General features: G+C 26.0%; 1 protein-coding gene across 5 annotated transcripts; it reads left to right on the top strand.

Annotated features, from left to right (window-relative positions):
- The first annotated feature begins 15,436 nt into the window (after positions 1–15,436).
- On the top strand, positions 15,437–20,150 carry LOC107421128 (probable receptor-like protein kinase At1g80640). 5 transcript variants are annotated; one of them, XM_048476598.2, is made up of 11 exons: positions 15,889–16,077; positions 16,191–16,294; positions 16,644–16,814; positions 16,931–17,181; positions 17,314–17,446; positions 17,611–17,674; positions 17,789–17,885; positions 18,009–18,108; positions 18,963–19,081; positions 19,173–19,262; positions 19,591–20,150. In XM_048476598.2, the coding sequence occupies exons 1-11, from the start codon at positions 15,962–15,964 to the stop codon at positions 19,759–19,761; spliced, it is 1,416 nt and encodes a 471-aa protein (XP_048332555.2). In that variant the 5' UTR covers positions 15,889–15,961; the 3' UTR covers positions 19,762–20,150. The 5 variants fall into 5 exon arrangements, with proteins under 5 accessions (XP_048332556.1, XP_048332555.2, XP_048332554.2 ...); XM_048476597.2 differs by having other exon boundaries at positions 16,191–16,303; XM_048476599.2 differs by lacking the exons at positions 15,889–16,077; positions 16,191–16,294 and adding an exon at positions 15,437–15,702.
- The last annotated feature ends 4,396 nt before the right edge of the window (positions 20,151–24,546 follow it).

Below are 24,546 nucleotides of genomic sequence, written 5' to 3'. Positions count from 1 at the left end.
ATGTTTATATTTAAAAAAATAACAATTCTTTTTTAAAACATTACAATTTCTATTTCTATTCCTATATTTTCTTTCGTTAGCATATTTTGATTTACATTTATTATATAAAATCTAACTTTTAATTAATTCTTACTAAATTCGAACATTTTTGGAAAAAAAATATTCATAAAGATTAAACTTTCATTTTAAAGCAATATTTTTATCAAATATACAAACAGAAATTATCATTTCTTTTCTCATTTTCTATTCCCAGTTATATTTGTTTTTAAAAAAATGGTTATTCTGTATGAAACATAGCCTAAAGTTTTGATAAAATTAATAATGTGGAAATGAAAGTAACTTTCTAAATACTTAAATAAAATATTTTGAAACAATTAAGGTGACAATAATTATTGATACTGATGATATCTTTCAGATATTGTGTTTTTCGTGCTATAATCCCCTTCTTGGTCTATCAAACTAAAAAAAAAGTTTACAATATCCATCAAATTCAAAGTATATAAAACTAATTTAACCACAATATATAATATGTCATGAAAGAAAATATAAAAGACAATATATGTAAAAATATATAATTAACTAATATGGAAATGAAAGTCACTTTTTTTATACTTAAATAAAATATTGGATTGTCTTTTTGAAATAACTGAGGTGATAATAGCCATTAATGAATGCTGATAATTTTCAGATCTTGTGTGCGATAAACAAAACTAATTTAGCTACAATATATAATATATAAAGATAGAAAATATTGTATACAATATATGATAATTATAGTAATTATATTTGGTTTAGTCGCAATTTTTATATTCACAAACCCTAGAACGATTTATTTAAAAAAAAAAAAAAAGAAAAAAAACAAACTAGAACGATCCTTCTGTATCCACTCTATTATTTATAAATTATATTATTTTATTTTATTCTATTTGAAAATTAAAAAAAAAAAATTCAATTTCATGATTATGATTGACAAATTGGGGAGGATAGATTCACTAGGTCTTGAATTAGGACTTGGGGTTTTCTTTTATTACTAGTAATCATTATCAACTTTATTGCCTGAAGTGGTAGTGGACATTAATAAAAAAAAACAAAAAAACAAAAATAATAAGAATAATAATAATAATTATTATTATTACAACAGTAAAAAAATTTATAATAATATCCAATATTGAAATAATTTTCATTTAATCATTAAAAAAAAAAATTTGTCCCAATTTGGACCAGTAATAAATAATAACAAACTCTATACTAAAATAAGTTATGAATTTTTTACATTCTGTGTTAAAAAATTTTACCCCCACATAAAATAATTATTTATAAATGCAAATGGTACATTACATTCAAGGTTCAATATAATATAAAATATTCAAGAATTGTTTAAGATAATGATTCATTTTTTAAAGTTATTATAACATCTAAACATTTGCTGGTATGTAATGACTTATTGGTATGGATATTTTTTTGTTAAAGGCAAAATATTTTTAACTACAATTCTATTAAGCCTTCTTATGATTATAAAATTAGTTTGATATTAACAATACGATTATAAAGAGATTTTACTACATTTATTATTATTATTATTTTCTCAATTGAAGGGTTTTTGTTGATGTGAAAGAAAAATCTTCGTTAACAGCCCAAAAAAAAAAAAAAAAAAGCCGAATCGAAGAAACTGTAACACGGCCATTAACATATCAAAACTTGAACAAAATGAAGCCCATATTTCCTAATTGGGCTACCAAGGTCAGTAGGCTCTAGGCCTTATTAGTTTCAGCCCAACTAAAGACAAAAGAGACTCAAACCAGCAGAGACGTGATGGATCTGTGTGCCCCTTTTCTTTCAGGATAAGGAAATCCATTGTTTGGCAAATTACACTGATTTATTATTTATTTATTTTGCTGAGAGGAAATTTACACTGATTTTAACCCAAAGTCGTATTAAGCTTTGACCATCGGCAGCAAATTTCTTACCTACAAAAAAAAAAAACAAAAAGTATTGTAAATATAAATATGTTGAAGGAAGTGTCGGTGGAATTTATGAGATGACTTGACAAATTTTTGAATATTTATTCTTCTATTTTATATTTAATCATGGAATAGTACACATATAGACTATTCAACCCGCGTGCGTGGAGGGACAAAGATTTAAATTTTCTAAAACATGTCAATATATTTTGAAATTAAAATAGTAATAAATAGCTTCAACGATAATAATAAAATAGTAACTATAATAGCTACAGCTATACTAATTATGATGTTGTATTTGGCCACTAATAAATTTGTTTGGAAAATGTCTGGAATTATAAATTGATATGGGGTATAGTTTTTTATTTTGTATATTAACAATAATGTAGAATGTAATGCGGTTAGTTGAATAGATGTATCAACATTATATAAAGTTATACAAATTCTTCTTTTAGTGCATATTTCATTTCTAATGTCAATCTAGTCATAAAATTACAATTTCATTTAGTAAATATCTAGAGTTCAAAATTTTCTCCCTCAATATTAAAAGAGAAGAAAAAAAAAAATGAAGTTAGATGCTGATTGATAACATGTTTAGTTTTTAGTTTATGTAATTTATTGTTTTCTATTTAATTGTGCATTTTTTTATATTAAATATTAGTTAATAATAGTGATAGTTTATTAAAAATTTTAAATAACTCAAAAAATAAAGGAAAAAAGAAAAAAAAATCAATGTAATTTGAAAATTATGTTTAATTTTGTATTTATGTTTTTTTTTTCCCTCTTTTAACTTTATAACTAATTTAGTTGCTTGAAAAACTCTAACCACTACTAATTAACATTTAACATAACCAAATTACATTTAATCAGCTAAAAGAAATTTTTTTTAAAAAAAAGAAGCAAAAGCTAGAAAGAAACTATGTTATCAATAGAGGCATATAATTAGTTCAAAGAAATTTTTTTTAAAAAAGAAGAAGCAAAAGCTAGAAAGAAACTATGTTATCAATAGAGACCTTAACATTCTAAATCCATCTACTAAGAGTGGCGGATTGATCATGTACTTTAATTATATGACCTGCTATTACCGTTAATAGACACATCATGTAACATAATTTTTGTCAAGGATCCCCATAAAAAAATTCTATATAATGGTACTCCTTTTTCCTTTGGGTCATCATCATGATCTGATTGGTACTTGTTAAGCATCTTCCTTCACAACTTTTGATCCCAATCCATGATCATGGCAAATGTTAAAAAAGAGATATTCTTTCCGTTTAATTTTGAATGAACATTGAATATTATGCAATATATATGGGCCTAAACAACAATAATCAATGCACCAATATATATTTAACTTCTTAACAATTAGTTAATTGTAGTGTGTATTCTCAATCAACTATGGTTGTGCTTGTGCATTTTCTAAAAAGGTTTGCTTTAGGGAAAGAAAAGTGTATATTTTATTATTTATTGGACCAGAAGAACAAATAATATGAAAAAGAAAAATGAAAAGGTATACCTGGTTTTTTAATGATGTTGAAGTATCAATAAAAAACTGGACCAAGTCTTTATGGAAAGACGGCTTTTGAATACTTTTTTTTTTTTTTTTTTTTTTGTTGTTTCAATATCAAAAAAGTGAAAAGGAAATGCATGATCATCCAGGCTTGTCCATCTTTTGGTGAGTGTCAATGTTACAACCATGGCAGGTCCCACTTGCACCTTCATGTTCCCCATTCCCATTATTATACACACATTTTTATTTTTTTTTTTAATTTTTACCCCTTAAAAATAAAAGAAATAAATCTATGATACTCACGAGTGAAACTACTATTTCAGGTTGATTTTGTTTTTTTTACTTTTTCTAATGATATGTAGAAAAATGCAAATAATTAGGGCATACAAATTTTCTATACTTTTTCAGAATTTGATTTTGAAATTATTGGCGCTATTTTTTTTTTTTTTTGAAAAATTAATGAGGAGGATTTTAGCATCAGTTTTAAATTCAGCATCTGAAATTTTTACTAGTGGATAATTCCAATTGTACTGTTCCAATTAAAATGATATATATTTCTATATTTTCTTCTCAACTAAACTGCCTTTTGCATTTTTAAAAGGACCCAAAAAAAAAAAAATTTCTGAAAGGGATGGGGCTGGGGGGAAGGGTGGCTTTGCCATATGTTCTATGAATTATTATTTTTTCTATCAAATTATTTTTAAACCACGTCAGCAAAAAAAAAAAAAAACTTTATTTGAATACTTTCGCATATTATATGATATAACACTTAATACACTACCTCCCATTCATAAAATAATAATAATAATAATAAAGAAGAAAAATTGTATACTACCTCACATTAATTTTTTTTTTTTTGGGACAATACCTCCAATTAAGTTAACATAATATTTTACCATTAGGATTTTATTTATCAAAGTTTGATTCACTCCAAATATTGAAATTTAGAAATTTATTAATAATTTTTTTTAGATCCGTATATATGGAATTCATAATATTTCTAATTGAAATCGAAATTGTGAAAACAAAAATGCTACATAAGCAATATGAAGGATGTTTTAGAGCATCTCTAATATTGAATGTGGATTGTTGAATAGAGAATATTTCATTTACATCTTTGAGGTTTGGGGTAAATATAAAAAAATCTCCAAAATTTCTAATAATATCATTCACACCCCTAAATGAGTCCAAATTACTTTTATACCCTTATTTGAGTTAGATTACTTCCAAAATTGCTTCTTTTCTTTGGCAATAATTAATTTGAAAACTTCAAAATTTTGTTCATCTTTGCTTTAATCAATTTTATTTAAACTAAGTAATAATTTTTAAGTTTGAACAGAAAAAACTATGTGAGAGTTTAATAAGATAAGTTTTTTACACCAAGTGATAATTTATCAAATATAATATAATAAATGTATTATAATTTATCAAATATATTCAACTAAATATATTATAATTTTTTAATTATATTTAACCAAATATATGTATCAACTATATAACTTACTTTAAAAAGCTTATATAATTAAAATTATCATATATATATATATATATATATACATACATATATATATATTATTATAGAAAAAAGTTTTGAAAGTAATTTAACTTATAATTTAAATTTCTTTAGGAGATGTAAATGATATTACTATAAACATCAGAGATATTTTTATATTTATCCCAATTTTCAGGAGGTATCAATGAAATATTTTCTTGTTGAACATCTGGAAGAGAAATTGACAATAATGATATTTATGTGGCATAAATGTATATTCAAATAAAACTCTAATGATATTGTTGAAAAAAAGCTATTAATGGTTATTACTTAATTACATATTCCATCAAATTTTTTCTTTTCCCAAAAAAATAAATAAAAATTGGCTTTTTAAGAAAAAGATGGCTTTTACGAAATATAAGAGTGACTGACCAAGCTTATAGAAGCAGATATTTACTTTGATAATATTTAGATCACATCGGTTTAACATTCAATATAGAAAATACCATTAGAAATCAGTTTTTTTAATAACACTATCTATATTGCTTTTGTATCATTACATATTTTTGCAATCCATATTTATATTAGAGATGGTCTTAAAAAATTACTCTCCAATAATAATATTTAGAATGAAAGTTAAGCTGATATGATCTACATATTATCAAGATAAATATTTATTTCTAAAGACTCTATTCAGTATTGTAAAATTTTCTAAAAAACAAATTTTTATTTTAAGAGTCAATTTTTTTTTAAAAGAAGAAAGTTAATAAAACATATAATTAACTAATAGTTATAAATAGTTTTATTTACACTATATAAATTTAAAAAATATCATTTTTTATGCCACAACTAAAGCAATCTATAGTCACCATTGGAGATTTTCCCACTTTATCCAAAATGGTTTTATTATAATTACTAAACTCATATCTAAAGCACCATAAGATCACCATAGTGGTAAACTATAGCGCCCTATCTCCATTGGCATCCTATTCTCTTACTCCACTGACACCATCTTCAATTTAATCACCACATCTCAGATGATATATGATTTTGTGTTTAAACTTTTCAAGAAGTCACCCATTTAGTGCTCTTATTAAAGCATGATTAATTTTAGAAATCTTTCAAATCCTGAAGTCAACCATTTTGAAAAGATCTTAGTTGTTGAGAGAGAGTTTACTTTATATTTAAACTATCATAGTTCCACATCCTGAATTTCATATCCTGGTAATATGAGATTGGACACCAGATGACCTTTACTAATAAGGTAATTTGCCAATGTATTGCGCCCATCCACACTTACTCTGTCAGCATCACATCGGTTCATCCACTTAAGTGTATTATTCAATGATCTCGTCTCTCTTGCCTCACATCTTTCAAAGCTTAGAAATCTTATATAAACCCATCACTCTTTAGGGCAAAAATCTCTAGATTCGATTTTCACCACCTCTAACTACCATAAAAAAAACAAAAAAAAGTGTAAGACACCCTATATTGCAATCTTCATTATTTAAATAAAATCATATAATTTAAATCTTATTTTACTTTTATTTTATTTTATTTTGTTTTTAAACACATAGAATATCTTAACAATAATATTTTACCGTGTATAAATTATATATATTGAACATATAAATACTAAATTATAATTTTGCTATAATAGGAACATTGTCCATTATATGGTAGCAAAACAATTATTTGATTATACGTTATCATCATCCATTTATAAATAGTTATGATGTTCAAATAATACTAGATACTTGTGGACACTCATTATATAAGATAATATATATATATATATATATATATATATATATATATATATATATATATATATATATATATAAATTTTATGCTTTTTTTTTCTTTTTTTTTTTTTTCCTTTCCTGTGTCCCCATTTTATAAGTTTAGGTAACTTATCAACATCGCTTGATATATCAAAATTCATATATATATATATATATATATATATATATATTTTTTTTTTTTTTGGGTAATAATAAAAAATCATTTACTTGTACTCTATATACAGGGAACTTTCCTTCTAGCGATATGAAAAAGAAAAAAACAGTGATTGGATCGACGTGGATATTTGTTTACCATTTCCATTTTATTTCTAGAAATCAGAACTAAAATCGGGGCCATTTAATAAAAATGCTGTTTATGTTTGAAATTAATAGCTTCAATTGAGATAGGAAAAAAAAAAAAAAAAAAAGCTTCAATGAAATGTCCTTCTCTATTGGAACTTGAAAGCAACTCAATCATAGAATCATAATCTCCTTGTCCTTTTCAGAATACATATAGATGGAAAATCCTCATCATTTTCCTATTACAGTTTCTCCTATTTAACATTTTTTTTTCTTTTCCCCTTTCTTTCGAGTTAAAAGCAACCTCAAACAGGGTTTTATCTTGTGTTAGAAGAAAGCTCAGACCTATTTTTATTTTATTTATATATATACATGCATACATACATACATACATACATATATATGTATATATATATATATATATATATATATATATATATATATATATATATATATATATATATATATATATATATGTATGTATTTTATCATAACCTCAGACCAGGGGTAGCCTTATTGCCACGGATGGAAAGTTGTTTCCCCGGGTGATTAATGGGTAATTAATGCATAATTCTCTGAAATCTCCATTTGTCCTTTAAGCTTTAAAGTATGGAAAATTAATTCTTCTTTTTCTATATTATCTTGAATTTTGGTGAACACAGAATTATTCATTCATTTTTCAATCCCCTTTATATTTAAATATTATTACAAGAAATGAAAAATTAAAATAACTAAAAACTAAGCTAAAATAAGCTATACTAACGAGGTAAAATACGAATGGCCAAAAAAAAAAAAAAAAAAAATAGAGTAACGTATTGCGCGTAGCTTTGTTGGACAACTAAGAAATTTTCGTTCTTCTAAAATACATTTAAAATATTTTTATAAATACAAAAATAATAACTAAAGAAGTTGAAATAGGGTAACTATAGAAATCTAATCTATTTATTAAACTTTTTTTTATATAAAATAATATGAATTAAAAAGTATAATATTAATTGCAAGGTTTTGTCCTTTCTTACTTTGTTTATTTTTGTTAATAGAACACTTGCAAATTAACAGTATTTGATTTAAAACAAAAAACATGAAAATATAAAATCAAGAAGTTCAAGAATAAATGCTCAACCCTGAATAATTTTATTATTACATTCAAGATAGTATAGGAAAGAGAAATTAATTTTTAATGCATTAGAAGTTTAAAGGACTCAAAGATTTATGCATTGATTTCCCGTGGAAACAACATTTCCACTCTTGGCAATAACGCCAGCCTAAACCTATTTAGAATGATAAAAAGAGGAAAAAGAAAATCTTTATAATGTGTAATTTATGTCATTGATTTTCATGTAATGTCAAACAATAGTATTTTAAGAGCAGATTTTAATTTTAGAATTTTAAAAATAATTAGTATTCAAATACCTTATTTGGTCTGTTTGCATTAATAAACTTTATATTAATGCAAAAAGACAAAAATTAAGGGATTTTAGAGAATTCGGAAAGCATTGTTTTTATTTATTTATTTTTCTTTCTTGTATCATTTACAATAAATTTTTTTTTTTTAATTTTAATGTCTCAAATCAATAATTTTCCATACGAATGACTTATAATTAAGTCAACTTCACATGACTTGGAAATAGTTCTTGCTCTTACAAAATAAGAAGTTTCCATATTAAATTGGATTTCATTAAGTTAATATTTGTCTTAATACGCTTACAGTTACATTGTTGAAATTGGACAAAATTTGAAATAGTTAAATCTAATCCAATCTACACACGTCCATAAAATGCACTTAACTAACTTATAATATAAAACAAATAGAAAAACAATTAATATATTATAAAAACCGATTCTTTTTTTTTTTTTTTAAATAAAACCTTTAGATCGATTATGTTTCAAATGCTCAAATTGATTCTTTCTCCGAGTGAGTATTTCAAATTTTTTTTTTGGGTCAAACCCAAAAGAGTATTTCTAATTAAAGAAATTCAATAATGTATAACGAAAGGCAAACTAAATTTTTTCACTTTAATTTATAAAATTTTCACGTAACAAATAAATAAATATATATATATATATATATATATATATATATATTTGGATAAAATGTAACAAATAAATTAAAATTGCCAAAATCCATTGCTCTATATTGAAATTCTGATTTTAAATCCCACTTTCAAATATTATTTTTTTCAAAAGAATATACTCCAAGTAAAAACAAATCAATGACTAATTTCACGATTTATTTTCATTATAAAAATATGAAAAAATAAAATTTCATTATAAAATATATAGAACCATTATCAAATTTATTAATCAAAAGTATGAAATAATGTGATGTTTTATTTATTTATATTTTACTTAACGCTGATTATATAACTAACTTATTTTTAATAATTAAGACACGTCAATCACTATATATATATATATTACTAAGTCACTTTAATAACTTAAGTCAATGTTTATATTTATATATTTATAGTATTATTTTTTTATTTAAATGAGAAAAAAATAAAATTTAGAGGAGTAAAGTGAGATTTCGTGGTCGAGGTGGTATAATGATAGGTTAGACGAGCTAACTATAATTCAGCACATTATTATAGGATGTTCATGTCCTAGCAAAACAGAAAAATAAACAACAACAATAATAATAATAACAATAATACAGAAAAATAAACAACAATAATAATAATAATAACAATAATAATATAATATAATAGGAGGACCATACAATAGGAATCCATGGAAGCAGGTAGAAAATTGCGCCGCTGTCGTGGGTAACTTGTCCCATGAAAGCTCATGATGTTTGTCATTTACCAAATTGTCTGTTATTCCATGCATTAACCCTCAATATCTTATCTGACTTTGACACTTTACCCACCCTCCGATCTCTTTTGACTATCTTCCCTTCATCTCTTGTGGGTCCCCTCATCCTTAACACTTTGCTCCAATCTAAACCAATCAAAATTTCTTTATTTATTATTATTATTATTATTATTATTATTTTTATGCTTTTTGCTGGGCAATTTTTTACAGTTGCAAACAGATTGCCTTGCTTTTAGAATCTGCCATCTACCGAACACGTGATAGTACGTGTTCAACATGACTAAAGTGATAAAAAAAAAAAAAAATGCTGCACATTGATTCACCAAAAAAAGTTTTTTTAAAAAAAAATTGCAAATTGTTCTCATTGTTTTATTATTAATAAAATATTGTTTTGATATTAAAAACGAAGGCAATGGAGTAGGATTATTATTCAAGAAAATAATAGTTTAAAATTTATTATTGAAATTTGTGAAAAATAAAAATTTTACCACTCAACTATTTCTCGTGTAGTTCATTATTAATGTATCTTCGTCAATGCCAAAAAGGCCAAAAAAAAAAAAAAGAAAAAGAAAAAGAAACTGTTTTTAATTATTGAGGTCATTAAATGTTTATGGTTGATGATAAAAAAAAAATGTATATGATTTTATTGGAGGAAAAACAAATCGATCTAACGTGAGGAAGATTTAAAGATGATACAAGTTCACACAAGAATATAAAATATTATATTATTATTATTATTTTCTTTTGATCGGGACATTTTATCATGTTTAGTTGGCAGTGTACTGGAAGACTGAAAGCATACATGTTTGTCATAGAAAACCAATAAGACAAGTGCTTCTTTTAGTTGGAAGGAATAAAACCAATTCAAACACAATGATATATTTAAAATATATATATATATATATATATATATATATACAATCCGATTTAGATAAGATATTTAATATTATAATTAATATAAAAATTAATATTTTTTTTCAATTTTTATGTTGTATCAAAAAATTTAAAATTATATTTTTTTATTATTGCATTTCGATAAAGTTTATTTTTTCTGAATAAATTTTTATATGCCATTAAATTTATATTTTATTATTTTTAAATTTTAATTTTTAATCTTTTATCTAATTTAAAAATTAATAAAGACAAATTTCTATTAAAAACGTTAGGTTGTCATATATATAGATATATATTTATGTAGTTTATCATATAAAAGTATGTTCCAAAATTGACTCGAGAGAATATAAATCTGTCTTATTATGTATCTTAAATTTTATTAGATTCTGATTTGCATGTTTCTTACTAAAAATATCATCATGATAATTTATAGAAACTTCCAGTTATTATTACCTATACATTCTTTGATATGTATTTAATTTTCCTATGGAAAAAAAGATTAAAGTTCTTTGCATATATAATTTTATGAAGAAGTTGGTTTCAAGGAATAATCATTTTAAGACTATAATACGAATTTGATTCCAAATAATTTTAAATTACTTCTCAAATAAGAAAGTAAAGTAATTAGTGGATTTATATATATATATATATATTATTCTTGAAAGCAATTAGTTGAGTTTTTTCTTCTTCTTTTTTTGGTGTATAGAAAGTATAATATATTTCAAACTAAAAGGGAGGAGAATTTTATGCAGGTTTAGCCAAATCCAGAAGCTAAAAAGTGTATTTTAATTATTTTATTAATGGAATAAATCTACAAAAGTAGTTGGATAAGTTTGAAACCACATGGTTGAGTTTTCCTTTAAGGATCTAATAAAATAAAGGTTGATAAAAATTATAATTGAATATCATATAGGAAACTGAACTTCTACCACCACAAGTTAAAATTTTTGTGGACTTTGTTAAGTTGAATACTTTTAAAGTGCACCGTGATGAAAACGATAAGACTCCATCAACCTAACAATATAGTAAATTCTAATTTTATTTTTCTATTAGTGTTAGTCAACCAAATAATGGTTGTAGGCCACTTGAACCATTCACTAATTAATGTGTTGTCGATTTTTTTATTTTTTGTTCTATTTTTTATTTTTTGGGGAAAGTAATACATTGTTGTCCATGTGATATACGTGTGAAAACTCCGTCATATTATACTTGCAGATGCTAAAATAATGTACAAACTAACTACTAAAATAATTGTTTCAATTTAAAGCATTCATTTTCCATATTTTTAATATCAATATCCTGTATATATATATATATAATAATAATTTAATCAAAATAATTTTATTTTATCAAGTTAAAATATAGTAGAAAAAATTAAACTGAAATAAAAATAATTAATTTAAAACTTAAATAATAATTTTACATATATATATATTTGATGAATGACTAATTATGTCCCGATCAATAGCCATCTAATTATTAATAAAGATTTGATGGCTTTATTTATGAATTATTAGGTCGTTCTATAGGTTTTTTTTTTTTTAATAAATGTATATATATATATATATATATATATATATATATATATATATATAATCAATTCTAATGAGGATTTTTGATAGCAATTATGACAGCACTGGAATCAAAAAAATTATTTTGAAAGCAAGAAAAATAAAAGCACTCAAACGAATTAAAATTTCATATTTATAAGGAAAAAGACATAAAACATTGTACCAATACAGTACAAATTTTATAATAAAAATTCGACAATATGTCCTAGATATCATCATCAATCATATCATTTTAAAAGCTACGGTCATTTCATTAAATTTCATGTCTTCCACTTAATATTGTACAAGGATGTATTTATTTATTTATTTTTTTACGACAATTTCCCTTTTGTACTTTTTTTTTTTTTGTGCTGAGATAATTTCTCTTATTACTCCGTGTACAAGTTTTGTGTAAAAAATAATTATAGTAAAATTTAAAATATTGATATTAATGGAAACATGAATAGTTTAAAATATAAAAATATCTATGAAAATATCAAAAATTATTAAATATCGATAAAAATTTATAAAAATAATAAAAATTAATGAAATTTATTTTAAAAAATAAATTTTTTAAAATTTTATGATTAATTTATTTAATTAATTAATTATCAAATTGACTATTAACATTATAAAAATATTAAATGGATATTATATATTTTTTAATTAATTTATTTATAATAAACATTAATAGTTAAAAACACATTATTATTAATAAAAAGTATAAAAATATATTTTTAATAAAATTATAACTAATTAAGATATATAGAATTATTATTATAATTATATTATATTTTGTAAATGTTATTTCAATATTATAAAAAATTCTTAGATAGTTAAGAAATGTTTATACTCCCTCATTTTTATTTTAAAATATTAAATATAAAAAATAATTATTAAAATATATATCTTTTTGATAATTTTATATGTAATTATTAATATAATATTGATATTGAAATTCCGAATCTTAGTTTGTAGAAAATATATTTTCTATATATCTTTCAATTTTTATTTACTTTATAATATTTATACGAATATTAACTTTATTATTGTAAAATAAATAATAATAGATAGTTAATTTTATAACTTCTAATACTAATTTTTCTAAAAATATGAAAAGTATATTTGTCTAATGTAATTTTGGACATTGTTTGTTAAATGTAAATTTTTTTATTTTTGTTTGCCTAATTATTGGAAGACAATTAAAAAGTAAAAAAATGTCAAAAAATATTAATTTGCTAAAAAATTTTACAAGAATCAAGAATATTTATAAAAAAAATTTAACAAAAAAATAGATATTTCTAAATTTTTTATGAAAATTCATGGAAATTTCTACAAGAATTATAGATTTTTTAATGAAATTATGGCGGATTTAATATGAATATTATGATAAAAATTTTTATGAAAATTATGAAAAAAGATTAAAAGTTTCGATAGATATTATTATAAAAATTATATTCATTTCTACTCGTGAGCTAAATTTTTTTTTGATGTGTTTACACAAAATAAAAATTTCATAAAAATTTTACAAAAAAATTTAATATTTTAAATTATAATTATAGCATAAAATTAGGATACTAAAGAAATTATCATTCACATTTATCAAAAAATAAAAAAAAAGAAGAAATTATCATTCACTGTCTAATGCGGCAGACTAGTGATAACAAGTTTAGGTGATCGACTAGAAATATCGAGTATAAAGTGGCACACAACTTACCATTCTTCTGGGATAAGCACACAAATTATTATTAGTTATTGGGACAAATACTACTCCAATATCTCTTATTTTAAGGGGAAAACATATATATATATATATATATATTAAGTAGCTCTTTATACTATTTAATAAAATATTTTTTTATTATATATTTTTTACATAGATTTGAAATTAAAGAATTCAAACTCCAAATTATTATATAAGATAATAATAATTTTATTACTAAATTGTCCATGCAAAAATTTGCTTATTATATGTTAAACATAGAAAAGTAATTTTGATATTCGGTTGTCCCCATAAATACATGCTTATAAATGTTAATAAATCTAGAAAGGACTAAACCTTATATATTAAAGCGAACCGAAAAAAAAAAATTCTATCTGTGCTCTATTTCCCAAAAGAAAACACGGGAAAAAAGAAAACACGAAAAAAAAAAAAAAAAAAACCTAACATTTTTCGTTTTTGACATCATTGTTCATCATATAAATTTGTAAAACTTTTACACTGTTTAGATTGAGGAAGGGAAAGGAGAAAAATAATAAATTTATGAGGAAATAAAAAAAAGGGAAATGATAGCTTTTAAAATAATTTTTTTTAAATAAGTTTTGACAGAAATAAGAGACGATTAATCAAAAATGAAAAAAATAATATATGTAGTTTATGCAATTTAGAAAAATATCTTTCGTAAATAATATCTCAATCATATAATAATAATATTAATTTTGAAATATTATTAAATTTCATTAAACTATTTTCTTTTCTTCTCAATTTTAGGTAGAAAATTAAACTGTTTAAAATAAAGGAAACACTTACTTCTTTTTCCTTTCATTTTCTTCTTTATTCTTTTTTTTCTCCTTATTTTTAACTGTTCAAATTGGAGAATTGATACGTTTCCTTTTCGTCCATCAATTCAAACATAATGTTAGTACATTCGGATACTTTTTAAAAAGATTAACTTTCATTAAAAAAAAAAAAAAAAAAGAACAAAAAAACTTTTTAAAGTTGAACTTCAAACCCAAGTGTTACCCTTTTAATTATGAAACAATTTGGTACATGAAAAAGTTTTGCAAATATTAAGTGCGTGTCATTATCTTCCACGAGAATGCAAAGGGAATTGAAAATTCTAATAAATAGGAGATTAAGAATCATTAGAATGTCAATATATTTTATATTAAATAGATATAGGAGTGTTGGAGTGTTTAAAAAAATATAAATCGATGTGCGTTTGCTCTAATATTTGTCATTTTTCAAACTTTGGTAGATGAAAGCCATAGCACCCAAAAAAAAAAAAAAAGGAAAAAAAACTTATTTTCATGTACATTACAATTTACAACTCATTAAGTAATAGAAACCGATCCAAACAAGAATTCCACAATCTAATTAGGAAAAAAATAATAATAATAAAAAAAAAAGAGCGAGAGACAGTGAGGAAAAGAAAAAAAAATGGTGCGTTTTCCATGAATCCAAACAAGGGGAAAAAAAAAAAAAAATTATAATACTGTCAAGAATTGAAACTCCACCAGACAAAAGAGCTATGGGCTCAAACCTCATGGCGTAGAAGAAATTGTTAGAAAATGTGGGCTTTTGCTTCTTTCTTTCATTTCATATTCATTTTCCTGTTTGGCATCTCGGAAAAGGAAGAGGCAAAAAGAGAAGGAACTAAGGAAAGGCAAAGCACAGGCAAGTGTCTACATAACACAAAGCTATATTTTTGGGTAAATATTCCTTCAAAATTTCACCAAGTGAACAGAGGCCACATGATTGTTGTGCACTGCGCGCCCCCACTGCAACATAAAATAACCTTTTTTTTTTTTTTTTTTTTTGTCTGAACTTTCCTAGACCCACTTTCTGGTCCTTGGCAGAGAAAGAGTGAGAAAGAGCACAAGAAAATTATAAGTAAGAGAGAGAGAGAGAGATAAGAAAGACTGAGGAAATTCAAATGCTAGAAAAGAGAGAAGGTCCAAAAACCATTTATTCCATGCCCTTTCACAGGCTTCACAAACTCTGTTTGTGTCTGTCTCCCATTTCTTTATCCTTGATGTTTTCTTTAATATGGTAAAAGACAATACCATGAATCTTACTTATCATCGTCATCTTCTTCTTCTTCATTTTTTTCTTTTAATGCTGTTTTTTCTTCATCATCCATGTCCCATTTTTGTTTGTGCCAGTGCCTTACCAGAACCTCCTTTTTCCTCCATTGCTGTTCCTGTTTTTCCACTAGATGTTTCCCCTTCTTCTCCTATCTATTCTACAATGGTTGCTTTCTCTCCAGGTTCTCATGGTGTTCACTCTTTGCCTGTTCTTTTCAATCCATACTTGGGTTTTTTCGAGAAGCATGTGGTTCAGCTGTTTTAAAGTTTGAATTTTGAAAAAATGGGCAATGAAAATTCTGGGCATTTAATACAGTAAAACGAGAGATTTGAAAATTTCTTAAAAGTTTATCCATTCATGACGGATATTGCCTTCTTTTTTTAACAATGCGCGTATTACTTGTTTTTTTTTATTTATTAAAATTTGAAAGATTGGCTTTTAACAAAATCTGGGTTTTTAATGTTTTAAGATTTTTTGCCTTTGGTGCAAAAAGCTGAGCTTTTTCTTGTATATATTCCTTGAGAATGCAGGAATTCAAGAAGGACGTGAGAGTCATCAAATGGATTCACACAAGAAAATGGTTATGGCACTCATTGTTGCTTGCTCTACTCTTGTTTCCATCCTTTTGTTATTGTTGAGTTTGTGGATTTATCGGAGGAAGAACTCTTACAAACCCCAGAAGAAAAAACCTCAGAGCTCCGGTACTTCCATTTGCATAAAAAGTTTGTGGGCATTTATGAACTTTTATCATTCATCCTTCTAAAATAATGACTCAGATTCTTCTTTTTGTTTGGTACTGTTTCTTGGGATTCTGAAGATGCTGAAAAAGGGCTTACTTTAGGTCCATTTCTGGGTAGATTCAACTCCATAAAGATGTTTGGTAAAAAGGGATCTGTCTCACTGGTTGACTATAAGATACTAGAAAAAGCGACGAACAATTTTCTGGAGAGTAATATATTGGGTGAAGGGGGATTTGGATGTGTTTACAAAGCTCGAATGGAAGATAACTTGCTTGTTGCTGTCAAGAAGCTAGACTGTGGAAGTCAGGATGCAGTGAGAGAATTCGAGGTACCCTTTTCTTACGAAAAAAAAAAAAAAAAAAAGATTTTTGGAAAGTGTTTCAAAATTTTCCTTCTTTTGTTATTTTGAAATTTTCTGATCTGCTCCTTATTGATCTATTATACCCTTCTGGAATTGCAGAATGAAGTGGATTTGTTAAGTAAAATTCAGCATCCAAACATAATTTCTCTGTTGGGTTGTTGCACCCATTGTGATACTGGGTTTATTGTTTATGAACTGATGCATAATGGATCTCTGGAAACACAATTGCATGGTAGGACATCTATATTATTCTTTGATTTATAGAAACCATTAAACTCCAAGTCAGATGATGCTAATAGTTTTGATTTTATATATATATACACACACACACACACACACACACACACACACACACATTAAATTTGAATAACTTGGTGATTTTTAATAATGTTGTAGGACCCTCCCGTGGTTCTGCCTTAACATGGCATATGCGGATGAAAATTGCCCTTGATGCAGCAAGGTAAGATATATTAGTTTGCCAATTTGTTGATTTTTATTTATTTATTTATATTTTTTTGGAAAAGTATTAGTCGCTGGGTACTTGCCTAATAACATATTGGTGGCTTTTGACTAGAGGTTTAGAATATCTGCATGAGCACTGCAGACCTCCAGTGATCCATAGAGATCTAAAATCATCTAATATTCTTTTAGATGCCAACTTCAATGCCAAGGTGAAAGGCGTATAAAATTGTTAAAGTGTCTGATCTTTCAATTAAAAAATTTCAAGCTTGTCTTAAAATATTGTTATCTTTGAATTCACTCTTGCTCCCTTTTCCTTCTCTCTCTGGATTCAGCTATCCGATTTTGGTCTTGCTGTGGCTGATGGGGCCCATAAGAACAACATCAAGCTCTCAGGCACCTTGGGTTATGTAGCTCCGGAGTATCTTTTAGATGGTATGCCAACTAATATTGTAATAATTGCGGAACCGTAATATTTAAGTCGGACTGGTTGCATTGTCTAGTATAATAATATGTTTCTGTTCCCCCCTAACTATATATAATGTGGTTTTCCTATGGAGCACTGACAATGTCTATGGTGTTGAATTTGAGAAACCTATAAAATATGTGCTTATGCACAAATTATTTGGATCGCATTGCTGTTCTGCCATTGTAGGACATGCAGCTGGATTGATTATGTTGCTTCTCCCAATCTACCTCTTCGGCATGAAGTTGGTTTTATGGGTGATATGCGTAGAAAAATGTTACTTTAGGTGCTAGGAGGAAGAAACAAAATCCTACCCTTACTTATTAGGTTAAAGTATTAATAGACATTAGTGCTGGGGAACATGTAATTGGAATATGTTATAGCTTTTGAGAAGAGGCAAGTTATGGGGGTTGAGTTATTGAAGAATGGTCCGTTGCTATTGTAAATGTTTCAGAATCAACAGTATTTACATGGTTTGTATTGACAAGAAGTTGAGTATTATGGACATGGATGCTTGTTAATGTTAAAAGAAGTAATCCAATTTTCTCTCTATGATATTTGGCAACTGTAAAATCTCAATCCCTAATGGAGTTTGGGATCGCACCTGATAACTTGTATGAAACTTTCATCGTGCTTAGAAGTCATATTTAAGTGATCTATATGGTAGCATATATTTTTAAGGAGTGGCATGTTAGTTTATCCTAGGAAAAAACTTCCTCAACTTCTTTTTTGCTTCACAAAACAATGTTGAAATCATCTCTACACCCTGTTTTCTTTCCATTTTAACTTCTATTGTTAAAAGAATAACTTGTATAATTTTCAGGTAAGTTGACGGATAAGAGTGATGTCTATGCCTTTGGAGTTGTTCTTTTAGAGCTTCTATTAGGAAGAAGGCCTGTAGAAAAATTGGCACGATCTCAGTGCCAATCTATTGTAACATGGGTATGTTTTTTTACTGAAATCTGATACACTTAATTCTATTTGGCATTGTTCTCAATAACATTCCGAAATTTACAAATCAATGCTATTGCAGGCTATGCCACAACTTACTGATAGATCAAAGCTTCCAAACATTGTGGATCCTGTGATAAAGGATACGATGGATCTAAAGCACTTATATCAGGTCTGTGAACTGCATTTCTCAAAACGTAATTCTATCATTAGAGTTTGCAACTTGGACAGAATCAAAGTGATATCCTATAAAATGAGATATTGTGATTGAGTTTTTTAAGTTGAGAAAGCATGGTCCTGGTCTCTTCTCATTCCGGTTTAAACAATTTATGGTTCAAATTAAAATAGCTCTAGCCTCTAGGGAGAATCCTTGTCTGATTTTTAGTAGTGTTTAAAGTCTTTCCTGCTTGAATTGACCACGCTGGTTGATAGTCATGCTCTAAATGTGGTTAAAATTTGTTAGAAAAAGTAATGCAATATGTTATGCTGCTTACGCATAGGTTGCTGCTGTTGCGGTGCTATGTGTGCAACCAGAACCAAGCTATCGCCCACTGATAACAGATGTTTTACACTCTCTTGTACCTCTTGTTCCTGTTGAGCTTGGAGGGACACTAAGGGTTACGCAAACTGCGCCTTCAGTAGACCCTGCATTGCCTCCTGCTAGTTGCTGATAAACGTTGAGATTTCCACCTATGCAAAATTTCGAGTTTCTCCACTGCTAGAATTTAGTTGCATGTCTGTCACGTTCTTCAATATATGGCATTGAGGGTTTTACTGCAGAAATATATCTTATGATTATACAGGCGAAGCAGAGTTCCGAGTGGTGTAAAATAATATTGGATCCTTTCTCACATTTGTAAATCAAAGCATGTATGATTTTGTGCTTACGGAATCTGTGCATACGACGAACACTAACGATTCTTTTAGCTCTGTGTATGAACTCAGGTTAAATTTGCAAAGGGGGGTTCTTGGCAATTACCTCTGGAGGAGTTTTGTAGGAATGTAAAAAATTTCATCTTTTCTGATGGAACTCAAATTGTCAAAGGAAATGTATTTTCCATGTTATGTTCCTTATTTTTAGCTGTTGCAAGAAAGCAAATGAACCAAAACTTGAGTAAAATGGAAAAATCTTTTAATTTCACAAAATGAAAATGAAAATGAAAATCTTCTTCTTCTCTTCTAGACATAATTTTCAAATGAAAAGCTATGGTAATCTGAAAGCATTGTATAAACGTGGAAACCCAGTACAAACATATAAACAAAAATTCAGGCTATCCAATAAAATGATAAAACAGAAAAAAGAAAAGAAAAGAGATTATGTAGTTTTCCTCACTCTTCTTGGCTTCCATTTGAAGTTTTGTTGATGTTGGAATTTTCTGTCTAGAGAGCCTTCGCATTTTGTTTGGATTGTAAAAATTAAAAGGAAGAGTTAGTAGTTTTACAACAATGGAAAACAACTCCATCTTCGTAGCCTCTTCTTTGGTATGAGTCACATATGCATGGAATTGTCTAAGGCTTCAATAAATAACCTCTTCTTCACCAGATTAATTCAGCTTCAAAACCTCACCATGGATGCTGAATTGATTTCCATTTCTCGAATTTGCTCAACTATTACCCTCCCTTACGTTTAATTTTACTGCTACAACTTAGTACCAAAAATAAAGAGAGAAAATTAAAAAGCCAAAAAAAAAAGAAAAGAAAAGAAAAAGAATTTAATTTGGGAAATTCTATATGCAAAACGATTTGGACTTTATACACACACACACACACACACACATCACAATGTAAAATTTTAAAAGCCTAAGTATCGGTAAGTAGTGACTAGTGTGTATATAGTTAATTTGGATTGCAGAAAGAATAAGCCGTGGAATATTAGACGGGGTTGTTAGGTTACTCACAATTCTTTGTTGGGCAGGACTATTATAGCATTTGAGTCATCGAGTCTGTTTTATTAACATGTATCTATATGAGTTGCAAGCTTAAAGGGTTTTAATTGAAAGATGTTTGAATGAAAGTTAAATTGAACCAGAAAACTTTTTGAGACCCGAATTGTTTTTTTTTTTTTTTTTTTAAGGCTTTGCAATATTAATATTAATCATAGTTTTATTCTTTAATTACGTTTAGACCGGGTTTCTGTGTGGTTTTATTGACGTCCAAAAAAACCAAATTCTGAAAATATTTTGTTTATAGAGCTTATAGTGCGCGTAAACATTAATTGATATTCAACCAAAAAAAATAAAAAAAAGATGAGTAATTGATGACCCACTTGGTGCAGCCAAATATTTGACTTTAATTGCTATTATGATTCCCAAATCTTGGTTCAATAATTTTCATTACGAACGACTTAATCAAAGTCAATTCAAAATCTTGGGAAGAATCAAGATCTCTTATATGGATATTGCTAGATTATTATGCTTTAAAAATAGGAACATTTTGAAAAAAAAAAATCCTTGCAATTGTTGGAGTTTATCAAGTTGATATGGTAAAAAAAAAAAAAATACTGTTAGGAGAAAGTTTACATTTATAAAGCATAATGACTTAATAAATATAAAAGAAAAAAAACCTTATTAGAAAAAAAAAAAAAGAAAAAAAGAAAAAAATACATTATCAATTGATTACATTTTAGATTAAACTATTAGATATTAATTTTTGGATTATCATTCATCAACTAAATATTTATAACATGAAAATTACGAATCCTTTCAATTTATATATCGCATAAATAACTATCTATACTTTTATTGGAGATATTCTAATAAATTGGAGATAGGAAGAAGATTGTCACTTCTGGCTTTTAGTTCCTTATAGCCATAATTTGTAAAATATTGAATGCACCAGCATCCCTGGTGCATTGAATATCCGAAACATATTGCAGTTAGGACAAGCACCAAACATCCATATGGCATTGGTTTCTTTTACATATGCTGCAAGATACTAATTTCTTTAGTATCATTATTTCCCAATTTTTTGTTGTTTGGATGAAATATTTTGGTCAGCGGAATGTCTTGAGGGGTTTGAAGAAGTGCAATTGCAAAAGAGATGAGAGATTTTGGTGATAAGGGTTAGACGTTTTACCCATTTTACCCTTAAATTTTGATAGGGAGAACATGCGTGGCACATGCCATTTAACACTAAAAGACAAAACTTGGGTTGGGGGATAAAAAGACAAATACAAAGGTTGGAGCACGATTTGTGAAATTGATAAAAAAAAAATTGGTGGGTATTAATGTAAAATTGTTTAAATGGAATATGACAATCCTTAATGTTTAATGTTTCGTACATAATTATTGGTTGCTTTTTAAAATTAGAAAATTCATAAATACTAAAATATTCTTGTATATATATGTATATAAATATATATATATTTATATATATGGAAATTTTATGATAAAGATGGTCCGTATGAACACTGCAGTATTAGTGACGGTTTTTCATAGTATTGATGACGGTTTTTTAGAAAATCATCACCAATACTATAAAAAATCGTTACCAATATTGTGGTCGCGGACTATATATATATATATATATGGTTCTCAATATCTTTACAGTATTTTCATTTTTCTTTCATATAATATAATTTTTATCCATTACAATAATATTAAAATCGATGATCAATGATAATAATCCCGATTAGGTGTTAAAATTTTCCGTTTCAATTTATGAAAAAAATCATCCAATTGAAAGTTCGTAAATACATCATTATATTTATGCTTACGTCATAGTAAAACATTGTTTAAGATTATCTTCAGTTCATGCAACTCATTTTATAAAGAGTTCCACTAAATTTGTAATATATAACAACAAAACTAGTGCTGGGTTGACTCCACTCTGGTCATATTTGGCATATTGGGTCGTTTAAGTCAAACAAAGTCATATGTATAATTTTTATTTGCTTATGAAAAAATGATAAATCATTCAATAGATTCCTATGCCGAGTACTTTTGTCATTTTCTGTCCTCAACGTGGCAAGTTCTTTTTGGGTTATTTTTTTTTTTTTCTTTTTGGTAATTTGATTGGAATAATATCGATTGCACTAGACTCGGCAATCAAAAGCTTAGTTGACAATTTGAACAGTTTGGACATGGATATTATAAACAACACAATTAATGTAGAAATTAAGGATTGGAATTCGAACAAACAGAGACTTATTTGAGCCCAAGTGGGGGATGATATATTATGTCCTAATTTTTTTTTTTTTGGGTAAAATATATTATGTCCTAATTGCTATGATTTGTTGAAGTTTCTCATTGACTAATATCCCAACTAGATTTTCCACAAGTTGACGTGGACTAGACCCATCTAAGAGATTTGCAAAGGATTCTAAACAAAGAAGCAAAGATTTTTACGCGTTCTCCTTGGGACCAGTCCCAATTCTTCATATCTGTGAGATTTTGTTGCAGAGTGTTTATGATTCTCAAGCAGATTCATTGGTTATTGAAAAACTTTGGAACTCCTGGTCGCAATCATGGTAGATTTATATGTACCTCTCTTGGGGACATATTCTTTAATTTTCACACCATTTTGTTGGGTTTGTATTTCTTTTTCTTCTAGATCAATAATCATATATATATATATTGAGGTTTACAGCTTTGTATTTCTTTTTCTTCTAGATCAATAATCATATATATATATTGAGGTTTACAGCTATGTTCAAAGGGATTGAATATAATTTTTTTCAAAAGCGATTGATAGACATTAGAATTATGTTTTTTAAGCTTGATCTCTACCTTTTCTTCTTACTCTGTTTCTATACTTAGAAGGTTGGTTATTCCATTTAAATTATATTAATATTTCAATAAATATTTCCAATAAATTTAAAGACTTAATAACTATTAGCTATATTACATTATAAATTGTCAATACATCATAAATTATCAATATAAAATAAAAATTATATTTTCGACGAATTAAAACTGATAAATTTCAAAATTGGTAAAATAATTACCTTTAAATTTAAAGGTGTTTTCTTAGTAAAGTATTTAAAAGGTTATTTTGATAGATTTTTAGTTGTAACATCAATTACTACATTGGTCTAACGATGACGGTGTATATATATATATATATATATATATATATATATATATATATATATATATATATATATATATATTGATAAATTAGGGAGAAGATTCATCATCAAATGTGAATTCAAAATCTATATCATCAAGTAGTCATCATCAATGAGTTGTCATCAAAATAAAGGTGTGTGTATATATGTATCTATATATATATATATATATATATATATATATATATTCATATATGGTAGTTTCTTACTATATATATATATATATATATATATATATATATATATTTTGTAAAGTTTAACGGATTAGATTTGTCTACAAAAAATCAGTGTACTCCAAATAGAGTTAAAATAAATAATTACACTAGTCGAAGTTTATCTGATGTGACCTCAGATGGATTCTTATTTTTGATATATTATCTGATATATG

The sequence above is a fragment of the Ziziphus jujuba genome, chromosome 5, assembly GCF_031755915.1.
Source record: "Ziziphus jujuba cultivar Dongzao chromosome 5, ASM3175591v1".
Classification (NCBI taxonomy): domain Eukaryota; kingdom Viridiplantae; phylum Streptophyta; class Magnoliopsida; order Rosales; family Rhamnaceae; genus Ziziphus; species Ziziphus jujuba.
The sequence above is the reverse complement of the archived record's forward strand: the minus strand, read 5'-3'. Positions and strand labels throughout refer to the sequence as shown.

Bases quoted from the DNA above. Each gene is read 5' to 3' on its own strand.
- LOC107421128 (XM_048476597.2), top strand. From the start codon at position 15,962: ATGCTAGAAAAGAGAGAAGGTCCAAAAACCATTTATTCCATGCCCTTT. The intron at 17,182-17,313 runs GTACCCTTTTCT...CTGGAATTGCAG, and splicing joins ATGCAGTGAGAGAATTCGAG to AATGAAGTGGATTTGTTAAG. The intron at 19,263-19,590 runs GTCTGTGAACTG...GCTTACGCATAG, and splicing joins ATCTAAAGCACTTATATCAG to GTTGCTGCTGTTGCGGTGCT.